At 40.6% G+C, this 26,323-nt stretch overlaps 1 protein-coding gene across 1 annotated transcript; it reads right to left on the bottom strand.

Moving 5' to 3' along the window:
• On the bottom strand, positions 1-26,323 carry LOC139739848 (eukaryotic translation initiation factor 3 subunit A-like). The gene is made up of 20 exons (XM_071650443.1): positions 26,177-26,323; positions 24,482-24,672; positions 23,879-24,015; positions 20,641-20,804; positions 20,356-20,414; positions 19,656-19,796; positions 18,119-18,327; positions 17,415-17,586; positions 16,817-17,014; positions 15,859-15,975; positions 14,696-14,884; positions 13,906-14,043; positions 10,130-10,339; positions 9,195-9,299; positions 8,651-8,764; positions 7,547-7,669; positions 6,895-7,048; positions 6,181-6,268; positions 5,383-5,466; positions 1-3,016 (listed from the first exon to the last, which is right to left on the bottom strand). Exons 1-20 carry the CDS (start codon positions 26,223-26,225, stop codon positions 1,669-1,671), a joined length of 3,990 nt encoding a protein of 1,329 aa, XP_071506544.1. The 5' UTR covers positions 26,226-26,323; the 3' UTR covers positions 1-1,668.

Consider the following 26,323-nt stretch of genomic DNA (forward strand, 5'->3'; position numbering starts at 1 on the left):
AATGCCTCTCCGGAAATTTGGTGGCCCAAATCAATTTTTTGTGGTCCTGGGCCACTGGGCTTCCATTGAATACGTGTACACTAAGCCCTCAAATAGGCATGCACATACACACAATAAAGTGGTGACAACCTACATGTTGGTAGCATCCTCAGCCAGGTCTGAGAAGACATCACAGAAGATCACAAAAACAAAACTTACAGGAAGTTGGGTCATAAAGCCATTTATTCTCAATTTTTTTCAATTTCCAAATTCCATTCTCAGAACACCATTTTCTTCCTCTTTGTAAGTCAAATGAAACTTTTTTTATTTTTTACTGTTCATGATAAATGAAAATGTCTACTTTTTATTCAGAGTCATCATCTACTATGACATCTTCATAGAAATAAAATCCATTCTGTCAGTAATGTTAGTAAATATAATCAATGCATGAGCTTTCATTCCTTGAATGAAGTTATATGATCTGCCGATGGTGGCGAGAGAGATATACATACGTGTACGAGTATTTCATCTTACACAACTACAATGTATGTCAGATGAGCAAGAGTTTATTCAGCATACAAATGGTGATTAGCACTACAATACATTACATGGGAACCACTGTACTCAAAGAAGGTGTTTCACAAAGAAATTGTAATTTATGTTGATCTTTTAAAAATTAATTATTAAACTTATGGAACCTGTTTGTCTTATCTATGAAATAGTAACTTTCAAATGATAGTGAAAATGAAAATTCTGGAGACCTCTACATGCAGCCATTAATATATAAAAACAAAACCAGAATAAGGGACAAAGGAGTTTTTCTGTGAATTTTGATGATATGATGTGGATTCTGGAAACAATTAAAACTGAACAGAAAAACCAATGGCAACGCAAAATTTGAACTTGATCTTAACTTTTAATGTTGACTTAAATTCTTTGTGAAACAACCCCTGAAGTTATATATACAACACAACATCTCTCTTAATACACTAAGTATCTGTCCCGCCCTACTCTACATGTACTTTACTGCATGTCAATTGGTGGGAAAATTATTTCATTATAACTAGCTGTAATGTGAATTTCGGAACAGTGAGCACACTCTCGATTACAAATGATGAGTATTAATAACTTTATTCATGTTTTAACTGAAGAACTGGCACAGTAGCACGTGTTACAGTATTATACTGATACACAACCGAGCCTGTGTGAAATTGAATTATTTTTATGGCAAAAGAATACTGTGGATTTAGATTGGAAAACATGCTAGTGGAGACAAATAGGTTTGAATGATATCACTTATCTTCGAAAATCAATCATATTTGCATAATTGCAACATATCATATGCAACAATTCTAAAATATCGTGATATTTTTTTTTTTTGGTATCTAGATGTTCAAGTTATCATCAAATATCATACCATGTTTCTTGTAATATTTGCCAATATTCTTTATAACTGAACAAAAATTATAAATTTATTGTCAGTCCTTCCAAACCACATGAGCAAAAATATATGAATGTGGTAGCATAGAGCTGAATAAACACACTTAAAGATATTTGATGTGGTAGTAACACTATTACATCTAACTAGCATACAGATTTCTACATGAAGGATCTAAGTGAGAGAAAACAAGAGATAGAAAAACACAGTATGCATCCTTGAAAAGTGAAGAGGTCTTCCTCGCTGTAACCCTAGCGACGCACGGTGGTCCATCCATCATCTTCCTGCTCGGCAGGAGGTCTCCTACTCTGCTTGGGCGCTGCTCTCCACTGCTCCCCTCCCCTTCCATCGCGATCACCTCCGTGATCTCCTCCGAGATCTCCGCCCCTCTCGCCTCGATCACCACCTCGATCGCCGCCACGACGCCATGAACCCTGATCATCCATATTTCTTGGCGGGCCATCTCTCCTCCTGTCATCTCGCGGGCCGCGATCATCTCTTGGAGGACCACGCCCCTCCCGAAGGGGAGGGCCTCGGAAATCGCGACCACCACGATCATCACCCCCGCGACGCCATCCTCCACCATCCCGATCACCACCTCGATCTCCGCCTCGACTTCTCCAATCTCCTTCTTCACGAGGAGGTCGATCTCCATCTCTCATGGGACGATCTCCATCCCTCATTGGACGATCACGTGGACGATCCATGCGCTTGAAGTCATCTCTAGGACCACTGGATCGCCAACTCCTGCCGTCATCAGCATCCCGACCACCATCTCTGCCCCAGCCTCCGCGGTCGTCACGACGTCCCATGTCGCGGGGACCGTCATCTCTCCTTCGACCAAAGCCTCCACGAGGACCATCATCTCTTGGACCTTCATCACGGCGCCCAAAATCACGAGGGCCACCATATGACCTAGGACCATCTTCACGCCGACCAAAGTCACGTCGATCATAACCTCTGGGACCATCGTCCCTTCTCCATCCAGACCTGTCATCCCTTGGACCTCTGTCTTCTCTGGGGCCTCTGTCATCCCTCGGGCCACGGTCATCCCTTGGGCCACGGTCGTCCCTCGGGCCACGGTCATCCCTCGGGCCACGGTCGTCCCTCGGGCCACGGTCGTCCCTTGGGCCACGGTCATCTCGGGGACCCATGTCATCTCTGCCACCACGGAATGGACGGCGATCAGCATCATCACGGAAACCGTCAGGTTCGTCGAGACGTATATCTCTGCTGGCTGGGCGGCGGATCTCTCCATCATCAAAGCGAGTTTCCTTAGGAGGAGGAGCACGGCGTTCCTCCTGCTCCACTTCCCTCGGACGCTCCCTCTCAGGAGGTGCCTGGTAGAATTCTCCACCCTCCTCAAAGCGGATGTCGCGACTTGCAAAGCGACTCCTCTCCACCCTCCTCTCCTCCCTCTCTGGAGGAGGTGCCTCTTCTGGTGGAGGGCCTGCATCCTGCTGGTCTTGGGCTGGTCCTCGCAACTCTTCACCGTCAGGTTCTGGGTGTGGTTCTGGGCGACGGAACTCGTCTCTGCCCCTTTCACGCCATCCTCCTTCTTGAGCATCCCGAAAGCCTGGGCGGTGTAATTCCCGCAATCTATTTTGAAAAGAAATTGGATGAAATGCTTTTTACAAAAAAAATCATTCTCGGAACAACAGTAACAATTTGGAATAGAATATAAAGTGATTACAGTGCACTCCCGTTACAATAAACACGGTTATAACGAAATTTCGTTATAACGAAGTAAACAGGGTTCCCATAGAAATTTGAAAACAGAATTCCATGACTTTTCAATGACTTTTCCATGTCTAAATTGCTGCTTTTCATGACTTCCTTTCTGGCACGGTTTCCAAAATCAGACACGTTATGATGGCCTCCACCTCCCCTAACAGCCATCCGTTCCACCCATTATCTTACTCTAACATGTACATCTATTATCATTAGTATATGTCCCGGGAGTTATGTCACAAAACTGGGAAAAATGGAAATCATGAACACCAATTATAATAGCAGAGTATGATCACAGAGTATGAGGGTTGCGAGACACAACAAACTGGAGAGCTGCCATAGCCAAGAGGTAAATGCAATTCCATGACTTTTCACAAATTTTCCAATCTGCCCTCCTCTGGTTTTAGCATAGCCAAAAAAGCCCGGCCTGATTAGGGTTAACTCAACTAGGCCGGGCTATTTAGGTAGTTGATAGAGCCGGGGGGCCTCCCAGGCCCCCCTCCCATCTCGGCCGTCGCCACGCGATCGTGACGCAAATTGGCACACACATTGCCTATGATGTAATCTAAAATACCATGAAGTTAATTTTTCAAAAAATTATCATTTATGCTAAATTATGCTAATTTACGCATAAAGATAATAAAAAGTTTTGGTACCTCAAAAGTTTCCTTGAATTTCCTTGTCTTAGTTTGTGTTTCAGGTTAAAGTACCTTTCATATAACTAACACTGTGAGACTTACTCGCCCCAAAGTGCTCTCATGTCTTAGTAATCATGCAATTAACTGCGACCAGCAGCCCCATATGCATAGCGACCAGCAGTCCCATACGCATAGCGTAATCGGGCTTCGCATTACAACATTCAGGATCATGACAGATTTAGTATCGCAGGATAAATGTTAACTTAAAATCCCAAAAATTCTTCAATTTGAAGACTTACCAATTAAGGTGAAGTATTGAAAACCGGCTTCGGGCAGCATTTGGTTCTGCCTATAGTCCCTTTCTGTTCGAATTGATGACTGAATGTGACTCCGCCGAGAGGACCTTGGGAGAGCTACATACACTGAATACTACAGCCAGTGCATGCGAACACATCACATGCGCACAAATTTCAAAGCCATCAACAAATAAGATGTTTGTGTGCGCATGCGCTGGCCGTAGTAGTCAGTGTATGTAGCTCTCCCAAGGTCCTCTCGACCGAGTCACATTCAGTCATCAATTCGAAAAGAAAGGGACTATTGGCAGAACCAAACGTTGTTCGAAGCCTGTTTTCAATACTTCAACTTAATTGGTAAGTCTTCAAATCGAAGAAATTTTTGGATTTTAAGTTGACATTTACCCGCGATACTTACTGTCATGATCCTGAATGCTACAATGCAAAGCCCCATTACGCTATGCGTATGGGGCTGCTGGTCGCAGTTAGCTATGCGTACCATGGGCTGCACGCTGCTGGTCGCAGTCAGTGGTTTCGTACAATATTTATCGACGCTGTACGGCGACGGCTCTGGTGCGAAACCATTATTGCATGATTACTAAGACATGAGAGCACTTTGGGGCGAGTAATTCTCACAGACAACGTACTTTAACGTGAAACACAAACCAAGACAAGGAAATTCAGGGAAACTTTTGAGGTACCAAAACTTTTTATTATCTTTAATGACGCATGAAATCAGACTATTTGGTATAAATCACAAAATAAAGCTCAAAACATGCATATTTTTTGTGTAAATATTCTTTTTAGTGTCCTTAGCAGATGTAATAAAAAAATTGTGATCTCAGAAAAAATTCTAAAGTATCTTATTGTTTTTTGAATTTCTTATGTATTTCTTTGTTTTTCGACTTTATGTTTTTCATTGTTTCTTCGATGAAATTTGTCCGCGACATCGCTCCGAACAAAAAAATATGTTATTCATTGATTTTAATCAACAAAACACCAAAATAATCATGCTTTTATGAAATTTGCCTGTAAGCACAGTTTGCATTGAAATTGTACACGAATTCACGTTTTTGAGCAATTTTTGGTCTGACATGCATGTACATATTTATATGTAACTTCGGAACCATGCGCCCGGGCGTGTGTCAGGGCGTGTGTTTGGTGTCAAAGATGCGGGAGACTCGAAAGAAAAAAATCATGAAACGTCGCGGCGATAGCTTTTTGCGATTGCGATACATAGCGCGGAACATCGAGGGGGGGCCACGGAGGCCCCCCCCTCGGCCTAGTTAGGGTTAAGGCATACCTTGGTTTCTCATTCCTCCATGAAGGCTCCTCGGGTTGCATCGAATCATCCTTCATTCTCTGCTTCTCCTCAATCTCCCTCATCCTGTTTGAAATCACAGCAAAGAACATCACAATAGTGAGCTGCTTGGGATCACCGACAGTTATTTGTCATATCAGAGATAAAACAACAACAAAACAAAAAAATACCGTACCATATGTCCCAAAACAAATTACAACAGGACCCTCTGCAATGATATCTTTAAAAATATTGCATCAATCCAAATACAAATTCAGGGTATGAAACTATAACTCATTGCCCACATCTTAAGAAAACCCCATTCGATTTGCTTCAATGGTCAAAGAGAAATGAGGAATTTTGTAGAGGATGTCGGGAATCTCTTCCGTCTAAGTTCTGTCTATTGTATTCACACACAAGATCATCAAAGTGCTAAACTTGGAAGAATCAGACTCATGATATGCTTTACAACAATCCACATTTCTCTGTGACCGCTTAACCAAATTGAATGGGGTTTTCTGCAAAATAGAGCTAAAATGTTATATTTTAAGACCCTGAAGTAGCATTTAGACAATTTAATCATATTAGGTGTTATCAATGCGAAAATCTGATTGTAATTTTTTGGGGGACATACTGTATAAGCTATTATTTTTGCAAGGGTTTAATTTTCGCGCATTTCGGGAATCACAGTTGGACTGCGAATTTAACATGCGAAAATGTCACCATATGCTAAGGTAGTAGCGCACTTATGAAGGCCCCTGTGTCAATTTGCAAAAACAACATCTCACGAAAATGTCTTACTTTGCCATGCGCTTCGCCTCTTGCTCCTCCAGTTTCTTCAAGTGCTCCTGGTACTCTGCCTCAGCCTGCTGCTGTTCCAAGTCTCTCGCTGTCAAAACAGAAAATGAAAATTTCACTTGAATGCGGTCACTCACAAAGCAGAACCCAAGGCATAAAGCTTCACAAGTGGCACAACCGTCAAGACACCACACTTTGAGGCATTTGTCAAATTCAACCCTGCTCTTTGCAAACCACCCCTTGAATATGTTCTCATGACCTCTGGGGTCTCAGTACAAATCTTTGAAGAGAAAAAAAAAAATCCTCACAAAATTCAATAAGCAAGGTACACTTTGGTTAACATGCTGCTTTACGAATGTTTATGTTGATAATTTCAAGTTCATAGGTATTTTTAAGTTCATATATTATTTATCCATTGAGGATCTAGCACTACGACCTTGTAAGTGACTCAAAGCACCTAATATAAGCATGATCAATATAACTGAATACGTAGGATTCAGCATGCTGTGTTAGGCAAGTCTTGGGCAAACTTTATGGTAAAAAGTCTGTTAAAAAGGCATGCATAGAATGTGAATACACATGTCAATGATAAACAGGCTTATTTCAACCCGCTGAGGACAGGCTGATTTTACTGTAAAAAGCATTTCGCATCTACAGACACCAGCCAGAGTAGACTCGCTCTCAATGGGTTAAATCTGTTACTTCAAAAAAGCAAACCTCTTTTGGCCTCCTCATCCTTGCGCCTCTGTTCCTCTTCCTCCTTCTCCTTGTACCACTTGGAGCGACGATCCTCCTTGCGCCGCACCTTGCGCTCCATCAGCCGCTTGGCACGCTCCTCCTTCAGCGTCTCCTCGTACTTGGCCAGCTTCTCCTGTTACCATGGAAACCAAATGCCACAAAGATAGTCAGTCATCACTCGACAGTGAACTGGGAGAGTTTGGTTGTAAGCTATCTGTGAGAAAGCTGAAATGTGACCATGGCTACCCTTTACAATGCTCATTTCTAGAGTCTCAACAATTACCATCACAGCAACTAGACAACAATGTATCAGCTCTGAGGCTTGAAGTCAATGCAATGGTAACAGCAATTAGTGTCACATCCAATCATTGCAAACCTCTTTCTACCATATATCCCACATCTGATCAAGTTCTTGAGAGTATGCCAACAATCAAAAAAAAATAAATGAATAAAAAATTGCATTATGGTCTCTTCCTCACAAGACTTACATACAATTCACACAGACTAGAAGTAGCTGGGTAAAAAAAGTATTCAGAAAATAAGTAACTTCGAGCCGGCACACATTTTTAATTAATTACAATGCAAAGATACGATGGAAAGATTAGCCAACCCATGCAGTGACCTATGGTACCTGATAGAGGTTATGACGTGTCTGTCGTAGCATATTGAGGAAGTCTTCGCGGTCGTCGTTGATGCGCATCAGTCGCTGCTTGGTGACCAGGGCAACCTCCCTGTCTTTTTTCAGCTGATGGACCTGCCGAGGAGAAATAGAACAAAATATGTAAGACAAACTAAACAAATATATGTGCTATTGCATCATAAAAGCCTAAAGACTATGAACCACATCCAGTCAAGCTAGGGCTTGTGAAGGCACAAGTGATTATGTCTTTGCAACCAGCCAACTGACATATCACACGGACGTCATCAAAAGGAGAGAATTCACCACCATAGCATGGCATAAACTGCATCTTAACATTCCCTCAAGTTCTGAAAAGGCCACTGTTTTTGTTTCATACTGTGAAACCAGAATTGCTATACCAGTTTTGCACTCGAGCAATTCATTTGTCAAGTATGGTTTAGCTATTTAGGCTAGGACATCAAATCTCTCCTCCCGCCAAATATTACTTTAAAGGCATTATTTACCATTTGCAGATGAAACAATTACCTAGCTTTAGTGCTTCAAAATAGTTCTAAAAGGTGAGTTAGGGATAGAAACAACCAATGTCGACATTTCAGGCAGTATAATCATTGTATTAAGCATTGTGAAATATACAAAATGTGAACAAAATTTACAATAAAAATTTTTCTAGACTAAACCGTCTAGATTTATGGTTTAGTGGGAAAAACAGTGATATCTCCTTAAATTTTAGGCTTTTACAAAATTTGTATATGATAGAATGTTTTGTGATACACCTGACCTACACATATGCATCAAATGTGATACTGTATAAGCTGTTATTTTCGCAAATTTCGCGAATTACAGTTTGACTGCAAAATTAACAACACGCGAAAATGTCGCCATGTGCTAGGTTAATACTGCATTAATGATGGCGCCGGTGTCAATTCGCGAAAATGACTGTGACCTCCCCATTCGCAAAGATATCTGTACGTGAAAATAATAAGCTTATTCAGTATCTTGAACGTCTTAAAAATCACTGCTTCCAATGGTAAACTGTACATGTACCTTTAACTGTAATTCTTTAAAAACAACAAAGAAAAACATAAACCTCCATACCCTTTCTTCCTCCAGCAGCTCCCAGATTTCCTGATCCTTGGTGGCCATCTTCTGCGCCTCTTCTTCCAACTGCGGGATCTCCTCCAGACGACGGGCTCTGGCAAAGTAATCCACCTGTTGTCATGACAACCACGACAGGGCGGTAGCAAGATAAGGTGTGGCATCACTCAATACACATATTCATCAGCGTAATTGTGCACCTGTGCACATATAAAGAGGCTTATGGTGAGAGGAAACGCATTAAATGATGAGTTTAATTGTAAAACGAGTTAACTCCATTCTTGTAAACTTGTGGTATTTGCGATTAACGGTGCAAAAAACAAAGAAGGCAATACAAATTTGGGATATTCTTAATCATTACCTCATGAATATTCCTTGTTATGTAACAAGCGAGGTGTTACTGAAAAGGTTTCATTTTGCTCTATCTGATGACGGACTTCTTTGAAAATGTTTAAAAATGGCACTCAATCCATTTTTGCGGTCAAACTCTCTGAATATGGATCAAATATTTTGGCAGCCAGAATGAGGAAGACTATGTACTGACCTTCTTCTCCTGTGACTTCAGCTTGACTTGGAGCTCCTTCTTCTCCGCTTCCAGCTGCTCCACGTGGCGAGCCATGATCTGATCAGCGTCAAGCTTCTCCAGCTCCTGATTGGGCGACAAGTCAGAGAGGAAAAAAATCATCTCTAGAGATGAGGAGAAGCTTTAGAGATACCCTCACTTCATATCTTTTGCCTTTAGTAATGATACGCAGTGTGTGATTTCGTCACTTTTAAGTTGGTGCTAACAGTCTGACCTAAAATAAGTTGCTTCCATTGCAACTGATTCACAAATTACCCCCTGCTTCAGGTTGCAATATGACTAGTCAATTGATATGTACGAGTTTAAAGTTGTACACGGTTGAAAGCAGGGTGATTTCAATCACATGAGAAACAAGTAATACTACGGTAACTGAATTGTCTATGGAAAAGTTTCATACATCTGAAAAAAAAAAATCAAGCAAAGATGTGAGCTGTCCCAAACTGCATGCAACAGACTGCTCTTAGAGATACTGCTTTCTAAAGTTTTGTTAAGATACTCCCTGTTTGAATACACTCGACTGACTCCCCAAACATCAATCTTACTTGCATTTACAAGTTTTGTGTCAAGGCAATCCCCCAGTTAGACAATGACTTTCAACACTCTGTGGCCCAAATTCACGAAGGTGGTACAATTAAAACCATGGTTTAAACCATGGGCAATTTGTATGGAGCGGCAAGTGTCACATGGCCTATTTTGTTACGAAATCAGTCTTTCATTGACAAAACGGTCATTTCATCGGTCATTTCGTCGACGAAATGGTGACTTCGTAACGAAATAAGCCAAGCAACACTTGGCGCTCTATACAAATTGTCCATGGTTTAAACCATGATTTCAATTTGACCACCTTCGTGAATTTGGGCCAAGGAGATCAGGCCATGATGGGTCTCTGTGCTCACCTCTTCCTCGTACATGGAGAAGACTCTGGCGGCGATGCTGGAGCTCTTGATGGCGTTGATGCGCTCCTTGGCGTGCTTCTTGCGGATCTCCTCCATGTCTTCCTGCTGCTTGCGTCGATGCCGCTCCTGGGCCTCGCGCTCCAGTCGTTGCTGCTCGGCCTCCCGCTGGGCACGCTGCTGCTCCTCCAGCATGTCCTGTTCTGCACGCTCCTGCCGACGAAATATGAAGGACATCAATCATAGATTTCTTTGGGGCATTTGGAATACAGTGGACTCCTATTATAACGAAGTTCTTAGGACTGGTAATTTTCTTATATCGAAATTTTGTTATAACAGAAAAAATAAACAATATAAGACATAGGACGGATGATGCTGTGGCCTGGATTTTTACTTCGTTGTAACTGGAATTTTGTTATGACAGCATTCGTTGTAAAGGGAGTGCACTGTATACAGTTAAATCTGTCTGTAGCAGTCAGCCACAGGAGCCAAAAAGAGTAGTCACTATAGACAGGTGGTTGCTATACACAGGTTCTCGAAATATCATGTGTGTCACTCACATACATGTATTTGTATTAGCATTTATTCACCTTATTTGTTCATTTCCATTCACAGGGTGGATAGCCCTTTCACTACAGGACTAATTTTCAAAGGGGTCCACGTAAAAATACAATGGTATACACGGTAAAACAACAAATATAAATTACATAAATAACTATGCACAACAAAAACAAGAACAAAGGTACTGAACACAATAAATACATGCATACTTGTTCATTGCAGACACCTATGGGCAATTCCACGGTAACTGACGTTACGCATAAGGATTTTCATGAAATTGTTTATGTTGTAGTTTTGTGAATGAAAGCACCTGGGGCTTGTAATTGGCATTGATGAATGAGTTCATGAGAATGAAGAAATGGGTGGAAAGTTTTTCTCTCAAACTGCATTTCCTATCACATAGCAAGTGAAAATGTGTCGGTAACTGACGTTACGGAAAAAGGACATGGGAAATTATGGTGTAGATTTAAATGGAAATATCTCATGTCCCTGACTTCTAAACTTTCTGTGCTTTATATGGCAATATACCTAGGTTCTTAGGAACAGGTGTGCAAAATAATGTACACTTTAGATATTTCCTTTTAGCACCATGCCAATTTCAGTGAAGGCATGACGGTAACTGACGTTACGTAACTGACGTTACGCTTACATTTGCCATAGGGTTTACACATGGAAAATCATGATTAGGAATAGTTTTGTGATATTTTATAATTCTGACCTTTCAGAGTGATTTGTTTGATATGGAATCATACCTTGGTTCATCAATTACAAATACCCAAATGAAATGAAACATTAGTCCATATTCTTTGTGTTTAATGAAAGCTTAAACGGAAACATGTCAGTAACTGACGTTACGTAACTGACGTTACACATACTTTTGCTATGGGGTTTACAAAGAACTAACTTATTTAACAGGTTATTATACTGCTGCAGTATACCAGTAACAATCTCAGGCATTTACTTAGCAACAAATTAAAACAAAATCTAAAGACACAAATGATATTGGGTGGGCCCTTAGGGGGCACCCCCCATGCCATAGCACAGTTGGGCAAAAATATTGTAAATGCACAAGAGGATATTTCTTGACATTTGTCTGAAGATTTAATTTTTATTCAACATTTATGATTACACAGAGCCATTAATAGATTAAGCAGTTCCAAGTATAAATATATTGACATGACTAAGGGCTTTTTTGTTTGTTTGTTTGTTTGTTTATTTGTTTTTTAATGAACAGGAAAGTTTCAATCTACATAGAGTGCTCCACCCATAATACCTTGTAGTACTACACAAAACATGGATATTTTTGTGCTTGAAAAAAATATCAAAATATCTTCCAGGTCATGGGGAAAAAAACATGTATCAACTCATAAATACGCATAAATATGTATGAAATCTACTGTGATATATTTCTCCTTCTTTTCTTTATTTTACTCCTGATGATCTCCATCATCAATTGATTTAAATGAAAAGTGTCGCACTTTTAATATTTCTCTGTGAAGAAGAAAAATAAATGCTTTTTGGTCAAAAGAGCATTATTGTTTTATTCCTAGCTTGAAGTAATTTAACTGTTTTTCTTTTCCTTTTCACTGATATATCACGGCTTGCAAATACATTCGAGATACCACGAAATCGGACTTTGCAATGAAAGAATACTAAAATCAATATTAAAAACTCTTCCTGTTCATAATTATCATGTGTTGTATTACAAAATGTCCCTGCATGAATAGAATAAAGTAATCAACAAATACACACTGTATGAACAACTTTTTTTAAAACCCTATAGAATCCTCTCTCACTTTGAGCAACATCAGTGTTAAGTTTCAAACAATAATGAGTACATGCCTTATGTACCATATAATACAAGATGAGCCATGTTACAATGTAACTACACCACACATTTAAAGTGCAAGAGAAGAAATATCTGTTTGTGCATTTGCCTTGAGGTAGAAACTTGACTAAGCTTCCTGAAAAAAAAAAAATGCCAGCGAAAGCAAACATTGGTGAAGATTGTTAAACTGTTGGTATACAGCTGTGCAGAAGTTTGTTTTTTTTTAATATAGAAAATGTGGTTTTACATGCAATCATGTCACTGATTAGGCCTACAAACTTTGGTAGCTTTATCATCCCGTAGGACTGGGAATGTACTAATTTGAGTGCATATACTGCATGTGGCAAACTAAACTTCCAGATGATTTACAACTGTAACCTTAAACTTGTGCTGAATCAAAAATCGAAAGCTCAAGCCCCCCCCCCCCCCAAAAAAAAAAGATAATCATGGTAAGTGAATGAATAAATGAATTTAGAAATAAAATAAAATAAAATAAAAATATCCATGGACATACCATGGTAATGACATCACTTCCTATGAAAGGGATTGCTGCTCTTTGTTGTAAGTCGACTTCCCAGATGTATTGAAATGGCCAAAAGTCAAAAAATTTGCCTCAGTTATAATTACTGTCATGGTAACTGACGTTACATACTCGTGTATGACGTTTCGGTAACTGACGTTACACATTTTGTAGTGTTCATTTTGACTCTCCAGTATGCCAAGTATCCTTATTTCTGGTATTGAAATAAAGGCATATGGGCATACATTAGAAATCCCAAGTTACATCATACAGCTCACTTCCTTTGATGAATAAACTTCAAAATTCCTTGTTTTTGGTAACTGACGTTACATCCATCATTATCAAAGTAATTAACAGTTTTTATCAAATTCTTTAAAGCTAACAGCTTTTTTTTCTATCGTGTGGTAAAAGACTTCTCTGGTAACTGCATACATATGAAAGATTGTTGTTTAGAGTACTAATAAAGTGGATATACAGAGAGTAAGTCAGGCGACAATACACTCTTTTCACCATTGAGTTATAGGCATATTTTGGCAGCCATTTTGAAAATCAAAATGGCCGCTTTTATTGAAAAACATAATGATTCTTAAAACTTGAACTCAAGTACTGTCTGAAAATGTATGGTGTTTGAAACAAATATCATTTTGAATTTTTGGCAACTGTGTCCTAGTTACCGTGGAATTGCCCCTATGTGTATATGTATGGATTTACATGTGTAATGTGTATAGTAGGCACATGTTTCATGTATTGAGCAATGCCACTATTGATCATGTTACTGCGGGAAAATTCTGTCATCATCATCATCCTCCAAGAATTTCCTCTTTGAAGATATCTAGAATCACTCGTAGAATTCAGTTCTTGTCAACTCACCCTCTGCACAGTGAGGTTCTCCAGCCGCTCCTTGCGATCCTCGATGATCTGCCGTCGGACCTGGATGGCACTGTGGTCTTTGTGGGCGGTGCGGTGGTAGTTTGTGATCACCTTCTCCTTTTGAGTCTTTCTCTCCTCCTTTAGAAATGAATAAATACGTATACAATTCACCAAAATTGCATTTTCTCCAATTCATTCTCATCCTAGAAGTGTCTATCAGAACAATTCTATCTCAAGAAAATAAATTCTGGCAACTGTTAAAGAGATCATAGGTTTGTTTTGTTTTGTTTTTTTCTTGACACTACTCAAAATTACTTCAGTAATTAGGTAGATGAGCAGTGTGCTATAAGCCATGTGTAAATGCAGACAGTGTGTCATTAGCTGAAGGGCGGCAAAAAATACCGTTGTAAACTATAAGCAGATGTCTTCAGCCAAATGGTGTGCATAATAAAGGCTACAACAAGAACACTTATGTTTGGAAAGAAAACTTACACTGATGTGGTTCAGGCACTTCAAACAAAATTACAGCAAAAAGGCAAATTGTTGCAAATAACACAAAACTATTTCCATCAACCTGCTTACTGTATTTAACACTTGAGACAGGAAGAAAAGATTTTTGTTTTGTTTCTTGGTTTTTTTTTTCTCACAAATATGCTCTTTTCTTCTGACCAGCAATTGTATATGAAATCAATAAAGAAATAATGCATATTGTGTATGAGCACTAACATGTACCTACTTTTGTAGGAACACACTCATAAAGCTGCAGGGATTTCACAAACTTTTTTCATACCTCGATGGTCTGCGGGTCAATCAGTCGCATGGCCTTGTGGAGGGCACTGGACATCTGGGTGAGCTGGTGGCGAATCTGTTGAGATGGCATGTCCTGGATGTGGGGGCCCTCCGGTGCCTGCAACTCGTACTGAGAAGACGAGAGGTCGGAACCAAACACCAGGCACTGGCGGGCGTGGTCCATGCGCACCTGTTGGTGGAAGAGAGTTGGGGACACCCAAAAGGGATCAAAGAGTTGGACCTTAACTGGTGAGATGTATGTCAGACTATGTGGGCTTCTACTGTGACTGGAGTCATATCACCGGAGATACAGCTAGTCTACGGCATGTCTGCACAATGCTAACACAGGGGACTCCCATTGAAATGCAGTCCTTGGGACTGACAGTTTTCTTTCCTTATAATGAAATTTCATTACAGCCAAACAAGAAAGTATCATAAGATATAAAGACATACTGTAAAACACGATATATTCGCGGCATGAAAATTTCGCGAATAAAAGCCGACGGCCTTTCTCGCAGCATGAAATTTTCGCGACTTGCCACTGGCATCCAATGCATATTGTATAGGCAAGAACTTTTGCATGCATTTTAATTTCGCGAATGTTGCCGCTCGCGAAATTCGCGAAATTATAATGCACATGAAATTTCCTCATTTTACAGTAATTCGGGGACCTGAGTTTTTACTTCATTGTACTGAGAATTTCACTATAGCCATGATCATTATAACTGGAGTGCACTGCAACAACATTTATGCACAAGAGTGCATGATTCTTCCCCTAATTTCATGTTCCTGCGTAGTTCTTATATGCGTGGATGTTAAATCCAAGTGGAACTAGGTGTGGGGCCACTTTGATCATCTCCTAAACACAACGGCAATTTTCTCCAGACTTAAAATTTATAATTGGTCAACCTTTTCCTTATATCAAAAAAACAAACAAACAAACAAATAGACATGAAGAAGGCTATGTGACAAAACATATGAACTTCCTGTATTACAAAACAGACTCTAAAATGCAAAATTCAACTGGTAATAAACAAAAGTCCATGTTAGTCATCAAGTCATCTTGCTTTGAACGAACAGCTCACTCAAGTCACCCTCTTAATTCATAACACAGCACAGTGAGGTGAAAAAATCCATCTTTCAACACTTCACATCATCACTTACCTGGACCACTCCATTTCTAGCGGCATCCACCACCATCCTCTCCAGGTGGAAATGAGAAGAAAACTTGACAAGAGAGTAGAGGCGAGACATCTTGATGGTCTCATACACCTCGGACACCTGCAAAAGAAGAATTTCAGCGTGCTTTAGTTATGTCTGTTTGTTTTGCAAGTTTTCCTCGATCAGCTTTAACAGTAACGACAAAGACCATCCATCTATAACATGTACTTATGTACATACTTACAATGTGCTTAACTGCATTAGAGAGCAATTGGCATCTTTACAAATGTTTATAACATTTCGTATCACCTTCAAAATATAGTCAAAAGGATAAGACTCACAATTTCACAATTTGTACAGGTATGCCAACCTGGTTAACAGTATTACAGTATTCAGAGGGCTGAAATGGCACATTCTTTTTCTTTATTTTTGTGGAAATACAGTATTTCTAACCTTTCCTGCAATAGACAAGTAAAGATAATACAATTTGGGAAAAGTATTTTCTAAGAAAGCTGCAGTATTTCCGGTAAAAAAAAATAGTACAAGAAACTGAAAAATAACAGTTGGTATCTCTCTTTATAAAGTTTTAATAATGGCTATATTGCTAAACAAAGCTTCGCACTAACATATCGAAAATGCTGTTGTGTTTATGGACTTCAGTTGTTATCATTAATCTTACAGTTGTAAATCTCCTGGCAAACAATCCCAAACTTCACTGCTATACATGGGCATACACCCTGCACCAGTTGCAGTCAACTTTCTTCAAAATCAAATTTCGTAATACCATGTATGGTGCCTTCTCAAACATAACCAAGACCTTTCCACTGTACTACACCTCAGTTCTCATCAGTTGTGGCCCTTTACAGTATGCACAGAAAGTCAGAAACGTTACAGACACAAGAAACTGAAGCATCATCACCATGGCAACTACAATGTGACAGTTTGAGCCGACGGGACTGACCTGTTTCAGGAGGCGCATGATGGCATTGTCCTGCAGGGCGGGCACGTACTGGGACATCTCCACCTCCTTGCTCTCCCGCAGGTAGTCCAGGATGCCGGAGACCCGGTCCGAGAGGTGCAGCGGGTGGAACTCTTCCTCCAGCCAGCGGAAGAGGTCTCGCAACTGGGGCAGCACGAAAGGCACCACGTTGTACTTCACCTACGGAGGAGGGGGGAAGAGGAAAGAGTGGCAAAGCACTGAGCGATGATGACGATGCATGACAGTGTATACAATACATTTTCCAAAGCAAAATATCTTGAAAAAAATATATATATCTTGCAAATCGGGGCTCGTAAAATCCGAAGCAGCAAAATAGAGCAAAGGGTGTAATGAACTATCACTGTGGCAGAGTGGAATTCATTGGCATTTCTGAAAGACCCCCATATTTTCAAACATTACCTCATTAGTCCAATTTGCTCAAAAAAGTTTTGGCTGCCCCAAGCGAGCTGGCAAGTACACTGAAATCAAAGCACCATGCTTTATCCGAACGGGTTCCTAAGCATTAACTTTGGTGACTTCAGTGCCTTGCTGGCATTCACACTACTACAGGGTGTCTCACCAATTCTTTCACGAGCTGCTGCCTGGTGGGGGAAGTCTGCAGGCCCAGGAGGTTGGCCAGTTTGCGCTGGTTCTCGGCTGCCGTGTTGCCCATGTCCAGCATGTCACCGATGTCATTGCGAGGAGGAGAGATGGGTACGGCCAAGGTCGCCAGGAGGACTCGGGATGCCATCCTACAACAAACAATCATTACGTCTACACTTAGAAAACAGGAATCTTTCCCATTTCAAACAATCTCCTCAGCAAAAGCCCATTTTTAAAGTTCATTTTGATGTAATTGTTCTTTTAATCTTTTGGGGTATAATTTTATTTATAGCCTGGAAATACTTAGCACATCTGCAGTCTTCTTTGGCTTATATTATATCAATAAATCTCTGAAACATTTGTGCAATCATTGATTTTTTTTTTCTTTTGGGGGGGGGGGAAGAATTACGAAAGACTAGATCACAGAGGTACTTCATGACAGATTCAGACAATGAGGAAATGTAAAACTGCTCAACTAAACACTTAAATCCATTTTGATTCAATGACTAATGCACTTGGGGGAAATTTATGATCCATCTTTTTTATCAACAGTAAATCTACATGCCATATTCAGATAAATACAGTTGAAATCAACATCATGGAAGATAATTTTCATTTCATCATATGCTCATCTCGATGAGGGTGTATTTGGTCCCCACAATGCAATCATTGGTGACTCACTTCTGAATCTCCTCGGAGGTGAGGTTCTTGCGGTGCTCACGGGACAGCTGCAGGAGGCGGTGAAGGGCACAGGCGTGGAAGAGGCCATTGCCGGACTTCCAGAAGACCAGGCCCAGCTTGTGGTAGTAGTTGGCCATCATCTGGGGCTTGGGGGACTTCTTGGACCGCCCCATCAGGTTGTGGATGTCTTCTACTGCCTTGTATGCCTCCTGTAGGGGTGAAAGGGGATTGCTCAGTAGCATGAGGAAACATGGGTGGTCCAACTGAATCAATTTTAATTCATTACCTACCGAGGTATATTCGAAAACAACAAAAAAGCGCCTGTCAGCAATGTGTCAGCCAATATGTGCATCAAAGCATACACGCAAAGTGGTAACAGTCGACTCTCAAGTTTCTGCTCCTGTGTGTGCACTTACATAGAGATTAGTGATAAAGCTGTACACAATCTGTATCAAGGATTCTTTAAGACAAGCCGGGCCAGCCTTCCCCTTCAGGTATCCCCACACTACCGCGTCTTTCAAGGCATCGGTGTGTGCGCATGTGCCTATTCATATATCCCAGTATACAAATGGAATGCTAAGATAGAGCTTTGCTGGCTTGTGATACAGACACTGGGTATCAATTTTCATCAACACAAAAGGAGCTTTGCAAAGCCTTGCTAGCAGAAATTTCAAACTCTGTCCAGAATCTGCCATGTAGAATCAAAACAGATGTGTAAAAATGTGATTTGAGCTTCATCTCTAACATCACAAGATTGTATTTTTCTCCTTCCAAACATCTGGTACACTGTATTAGCGACAATACAATAACAGTGGCATCTAATTCTCAAATGGAGCTTTTTTTTGAAAAAAACAAAAGGTACAGAGGAACCTCGTTAAAACAAGATACCTGATATGAATTAATTATGCAGGTTCCACCCCTTTTACATTTTAATTTCATCCCTGATATACCGAGGAAATTTCAGGAATTCCATGCAGCTATTCATAACGAGGTTTCCCTGAACAGTATGTCCCCCAAAAATTACAATCGGATTTTCGCATTGATAACTTCCAATATGATTTAACCGTCTACATGCAACTTCAGGGTCTTAAAATATAACATCTTAGCTATATCATGCATAAAAAACCCCATTCAATTTGGTTGAGTGGTCACAGAGATATGTGGATCATTGTAACGCATGTCATCTGCCAAGGTTAGGCACTTGGATGCTCTTGGAACTGAATAATGTGTGAACACAATGGACAAAACTTGGAGGGAAGGGATTCCTGACATGCCCTACAAACTCCTCATTTCTCTTTCGACCACTGAAGCAAATCAGATGGGGTTTTCTGTAAGATGTGGGTAATAAGTTATAGTTTCATACCCTGAAATTGTATTTGGATTGATTCACTATTTTTAGAGTTATCATTGTGGAGGATCCCGTTGTAATTTTTTGGGAGACATACGGTATAGTGCATGATGAAGAGAATCATATCTATAGGTAGCTTCTCCTTCCCAGGGGGAGAGCGTTGCAATGAGATAAAGATGACCTCCTCACCTGCCACAGCTCCATGGCGATAGCCGTGTCCAGCTGGAAGAGACGGGTGTCCAGGTGCAGCTGCTGGCTTTCAAGGTTGTTCAGGTTGATGGACGTCGACTGGTTCTGGTGCTTCTCGATCAGGTTCAGGTGATTGCGCAACTGCATTGTCAGAACAGAGAAGAATTCGGTGAAAGGGTTAGTGATAGTATTTTCACATACAGATGAAGCAAAAATACATAAGCAAACAACATAATAAGAACATAGAACCTTGAAGTATATCTGCAGGTTACAAAATTAGTTTACTTTATGCATGTATCGGTAGTGTACTACTGTTCAATCTCTGCAAAGAGTGTGTACAAAGCTTTCCATGTGAAGATATCACAGTGGATTAAGTCCAGTTCTAAAATCTACAAAATACATCTGAGTCTCGAAATAGGATTGCTAAGCAAAATTAACTGACAGCAATACAGTCATATTATATCAAGTAGATTTACATTTCTCTTTTTGCATTAGCTGTTGTTTTCTGTGGTCCATACACTCACAAACGTACATTCTGATGGGAGACTCGGCAAATAAAAAGGATTTGATAACAATTACAATGGACTGATACAAGTCTCTGGTAACCTAAAGTATTGTTATATAACTCTTCCACGGCAGTCTCCTATAGATTATTCATGATGCAATTACATGAATATTCTCAAGTGGCTGATTTACTCACATTGTCGCATAATTTGCGGAACTCAGTCTTCCTTTGGTACTTCTGGCAGAACCTGAACGCTGTGGGAAGAACAGACAAGAAGGATTTGTCATTACCACATATGTCTATCCTCAGTCTACGGTTCAAAGCACTTTCGAGAATAGACATATGAGATATATGCGACGAATCAACTGTTTGAATAGTCTTTGTGCAATCACAGAACCTGACAAACTTGCTGCTCTGTTCCAACAATTGCTACCAGGCAGTAGAAAAGGTAGCAGGAGCTACAGAGAAGCAGGACCGTACCATTCTGGGCCACGTCTTGGTAGAGCTTCTCCAAGCGGTTGTTGTTCCGCAGCAGGTCCAGGCACTGCCGATAGGACTCCCAGAGGAACTTGACCCAGGGGATCAGCACGACGCGGTCAGTCCTGGCCTGAGTGTCCTCTCCACTGACTGCACTCAGGAGAAGGCTATGTTTGTAAAGAACAAAGACTGATTAGAACATGGCTGTTACAGATTATTTTTGCAATGAATACTTTGAGGTACGCATACCAACAAATCTCACGAACCTCTATCATGATATACTTTGACAGAAGGAGACATCCATTCTTGTACATAATCCTTAGACATGAAAATCCCTTTGAAACCAATCTCTACAACAAATGAACATGTCCAGAGCTGCCAACCTTTGGAAGCACAAATCCGGACTCAGCAGCTCCAAAATCCGTATTTTTCCACCGGAATCCGTAATTTCTCCATCTCCCTCTTTTTGCTATTCTGAATTAAACTCGTCGACATATGAGGCCTACAGGCTCTAAACAAAACATTACGACACATGCCGAAGTATCGAGCTGGACGCCAGCACGATAAAGAATCCAAACTACGCAATGTTCAGCGTTGATTGATTGCTTTCTCGCGCAATGCATGTATACAAGTGCATGTATGTACCTCCAGAAACTTGCTGGGCTGGTTATGGAAGCTTCCACTATCTAGCAGGGGAGGGGGGATGCTTTCATCTTCTCAAGAAAGCTTCTGTGTGAGCGAATGCAAAACTCTCTTCGGTGTTTCCAACTATTGTTTACTATAAAACATAATCATGCGTTGTTTTCAGGCTTTTTCATTTTACTGGATTTTAAACATCAGTATTTTCCGAAGTATTCCAATTTCTTTTACCCTGACTGGAATCGGAAACTCTGCTATAGATGATCGCAAAAATGCCGCGCTGTGTGTGGTTGCGCCAATGTGCAAACACGTGGTTTCACTTTCAAGTTTAAAGGAAAGACCCATGTGCTCCTGCCTAAGAGGTTACTGCAAGTTCGATGGATCGAATGCGCCATAGCTGAGCTGAATGGCTTGTTTACGGTAAACATGGAGTTTAAATTCGATACGAAAAAGTCATTACGTCTTTCACGAGGAAAAACATACAAAACAAACAAACAAAAAACACCAACGAACGAATGTTGATAGCCAAAACTTTGAAAAGTAATAAGCAGTTATGATAAGCGTGAACTGAAATTAATCATGATTTTGCTGTCCAACGAGGTGATGACTGCATCTCATTTGACCTAATCGTAGTGAATTTGTCTGGGCATACGAGACCTTCCAAGTATTTCCGTGATTGCATTTTTAATTGACTGATTAATCGATCCTTTTTTATTGTTCAGGGAACATAAGATATTCGATTAAGTACAATATATTCGACTGTTTGATGTTTCCTACCATGCGCCAAAAGAAAGGATATAGAATCACGATATCTTTGCAATGATTCCTTTAATTCAACTAATGAGCTGGTTCTTCGATCTATATTTCCAGGATACTAACACGCTGTTTATTCCAGTGCGCGCATTCTTTCGTCTGGCACGCACCTGGGTGTGGCACCTGTTTTTGTGGAAATTTCCACAAGGGGAGAGGCCGGGTGGGTGTTAAGTTTCTTCGAGCCGAAGAGACTGCGTGTATTCAGTATTTCACAATCTCTTCGCTCTAATTTATTGTCATTCGTGCTTTCCCCTTATTCTTTGCTGATATTGAACATTTAGATTTAACTTTACGAAGGTTGGTAGATCGTGGATCTTTTTGTTGTGAGGTGTATGTAATTTCTTTTTTTTTTATCATTCTTTGGAGGGGAAAGAAGAGTAAGGGGGAAAGAAGAATAAGAGGGAAAGTGAAATAAAACGAACGGCACGTACGCTCAGCATTCACAGTAAGACGTCTTTTTGTACCAGCATACGGTTTTCATCATCACCATCAGACATCACTCATATCATTTTAGCCTTTTCCTATTAACATTAAGAAACACGCATAGTCCCTGGAGGTAAACACCGAGGAAAATAAATAAGTATAACAAATACAAAGTATCAACACCTCCCAACAACACAAATATTTAGAAAAGACAACACGTCGCTTCGATTCGAAAAAGTATTGCACGAAAGCGGAGAAATCGCCGTTACGAAAATAACAGTGCGAGACACTTGAAAGAATTACGCTTAAATATTTCAAAGCATAAAGAGAACGGATAAAGTGATATAAAATGGAAGAAATCGTACCAAACGAGTTGTGAGAAACAACAGAAATAGAACGATAAGTTTTGTAGTAAGATTAGGCCCTAGCAAAAGTTTGCAGCACCGAAAGCTACGCGAAAATCAAATAGGTCTAGATCTACACATTGGAAATTCGGTATTACGACGAGATCCTTGAGATCGTCAATAAACGATACAAAACAAGGGAAATTAATTCACTTTGACCTGAAAATAGTTTGTTATAAGTATTTTGTTACATGAGATCTCCTTTTATAGGCCTAGAAATACATCGAGTTTCCACGATACTCGGGAAAGAAAGTTCGAACGCTTTTCACCTGCACATACTGCAGTGCACATCATCAGTACACGAACAGGAACTCACCTCTTCCTTGCAGAAAAATGATGCAATAACGTTACAAAAAACACACACAACACTCTAAAAATCATTTCGTACTTGGGAGGCAAGGGAAAAACGGAAGAAGTAGAGAAAAAGAAGCAGACATTGCACAACGGAGCGCTTCTACCCGACTCAAAACGAAATAGGGTACTGTCTATAGTGGCAGCTGGCTACAGTGTGTAGCTAAGCTACTACATGTACTCACGCTCCGATCCCGGCCCCAGCCGGCCGGCCACACATGGGGATCCCATGGCGATCGATGGAAACATCCAGGGTCCGTAGGCGACAGGGATTCACGCGCGCGAATTTCCGTTCGGTGTACACAGTACGCAAGCAGCGAATTGCGTGTGCGCATACTTTTCTATAATGGAAGCTACGAACACACACGTCGAGTACACAGACACACACAAATGCGGGCAACCAGGCAACGCGGGCCGGCTGGAGAATGAAACATATGTACAGTGTGTAGTCTGCTAGTATATTGCAATTGCTGCATAGGCGATAGGGCATTATCGGAATTTCCAAAAACCGTAATTTTGAGGCGACATTCCGTACTCCCGTAATCGTGATCATTTCCCGTAACAATTACGGGAAATCCGTAATAGTTGGCAGCTCTGCATGTCGCACGAACCTTTCAGGAGATGTTACGTTGTCAAGATCATCGACGTCGACGACCACCATCTCTGATTCCTTCCTGGCTTCCTCCGTCTTGTCCTCGGCCAGTTTGAGGTACTTCCTCACTACATCCTCAAGAGATTTCACGTTGACCTGGAGAGGAATGGCATCAGACGTCAGCATACTTTGCCTCAAAGTTTGGTAAAGCCAAGTACTCGCTTCAAGTACTTCCTTAGACAGTCTGTTGCTTTATTTCAGACTCTCACAAAACTTTTCCAATTCAAACCTACATATGCTACAAGAACATCAGCTAGGACTACTCACTTTTTGTGAACACAATACTTCCATCCACAGAAAGTTTCTGAACCTTCTAAAACCAAGAGTTAGCAAAGAATGGAGAGTGCATTCTATGAGCACAGAAATATGCTACCTCCTACTTATGGCTAGCGCCACTTCATAATAGATAGTTTTTTACCGATATGCAGTGATTTCTGAAGTATAGTCTACACTGAATCAGATGAAGTAATAATAGCATATCCAATATCTAATCCACGGACAGTAAGCACAAAGGAAAATGTTCACAGCTCTTGAATTGTATCGCCATGACGACCCCACCCACCTGTTGGCAGATGATCTTGTACTGGTAGAGGCCTTCCTTGGCGATGTGGCTCTTGCGTAGATCCACACAAAGCTCCAGGTACTTCTCCATGATCGGCTCATGGATCTTCTGCCAGGTCCGATGCCTCTTGCTCTTGATGACATCATAGAGGGCATCCAGGGCTGGCTGCTTCTTGCCCACATCGATGAACTCTGTGTGTCAGAACAGCATGGAATAGGAAATTGCAATGTGAATCAAATCATATACATCACTTCTCTTTTTTGCTTAGCTGCAACCCACGACATTGAAGACTTGGAAAGTTCAGCTTACAAATACAATTTGTTTTTCTTCTCTACTTCAATTCCCATGTCGAATCAACGTCTAGTGCACTGAAGTTTCGAGAGTGGTACTCTATATTGTTTCAACTAAGGCCAAGGGGGGAAAAAATGTAGTGGCGTAACGCGACCGACCCTAAAAATGTCCCCGACCTTAGAGATTTCAACAACAAAAAAATCTTCACTATCACGATCACGATAGCACAATATTTCGATAGCAACAGTGCAATTGTTATCGCTTCAGCGCAGTCGCCATCTTTCTCATATGAGTTTCACATCTTTCATCTTTTTTTTTGCGATTTATCCGCTTGTTTTTATTTAATCCACATGTGTAGTAGCATTATATATTTTTTAAGAATATTCGGTTGTTTTCACAAGATTTTTGGGTTTTTTTTTTGTACTTCACCATATGGAGTCATACAGTGTTCGATCACTGCAATGTGCACCGGTAAAAAAGAAAAAGAAAAGAAAATTACCTACTGACCCTATTTCCATATGGCCCTTACAAGTATGTACGCCAATAAATTTTACTCTTTTTTTTTTTTTGCCTAAAATGTTCTGCAGAACAGCAATCAGAGTTAAGCTCAATGTAGTACAAGGAAGATGCCATCAAAAAAAAAATCATTTCTGATAATTGCAAATGGGCGTATAAATTCACACCAGCTAAACAAATGCGTAATTACTGCACTAACAGTTAGACAGAGTAGCTTTCCAAAAGACTTGTAATGTTGGATATACTTGGCACGTCACTCAACCCCAAGCTGCGCTTGACTACTTCCGTACTTGACATGACTTTACTTGTTTACCACGGTACCAGTTTAACATTAATGATATGGGCCTGAATACATTCGGGTAGAGATCTAAACGTATATCATAATATCATATAAAGACAGACCTCGTAAATTTCTCCCACAATCTGTGTTATCACTTTCTTTGGTTCTGCTTTTAATGTGTTGTTACCACAAAAAAAGAAGAAGACAAAATGCACTTCTGTAACTTGGAAGTCAATGAAAAACCCTCATTTTCTAGCTTACTCTACTTTAAATTACGGAATATTCATTAAAGAAAGAGATACTTTGCATCTTGCAAAGTGAATCTTTTCTTAATTCATTCCATACACGCAAAGTCAAGACCTTTTGGCTGCCATATCAGGCATATGTGATGTGCTACCATCCAACACTACGTTGCACACATCGTCAGTCACTCACTACACTCTACCCCACGACTGGCACGAGTGTCGGCCACCCATATGCTGGCCGTTCACATGCACTTTCGGCCCACACGCACAGTGAAGGTTGCGTAGCCCATTCATTGGAATAAATGACAAGAATCTATATCGACGACGCGCGAAATCAAGCATTTTCATGCAAGTTTAACTCACCATTTGCTCTTTTCAGAGCATTTTCAGGTCTCTGAAAATATGTAGGCATCTTGATGCCTACTAATGGACGTTCCTTTCAACGCGTTCTTCTCACTATGAAGAGAAAAGAGCGATTTTCCGCTGCGAACGTCGCAGAATCTGTCTTGA

Source organism: Diadema antillarum, unplaced genomic scaffold (assembly GCF_040938485.1).
Source record: "Diadema antillarum isolate AM-2024a unplaced genomic scaffold, OU_Dant_1.0 seq00000821_RagTag, whole genome shotgun sequence".
Taxonomy (NCBI): domain Eukaryota; kingdom Metazoa; phylum Echinodermata; class Echinoidea; order Diadematoida; family Diadematidae; genus Diadema; species Diadema antillarum.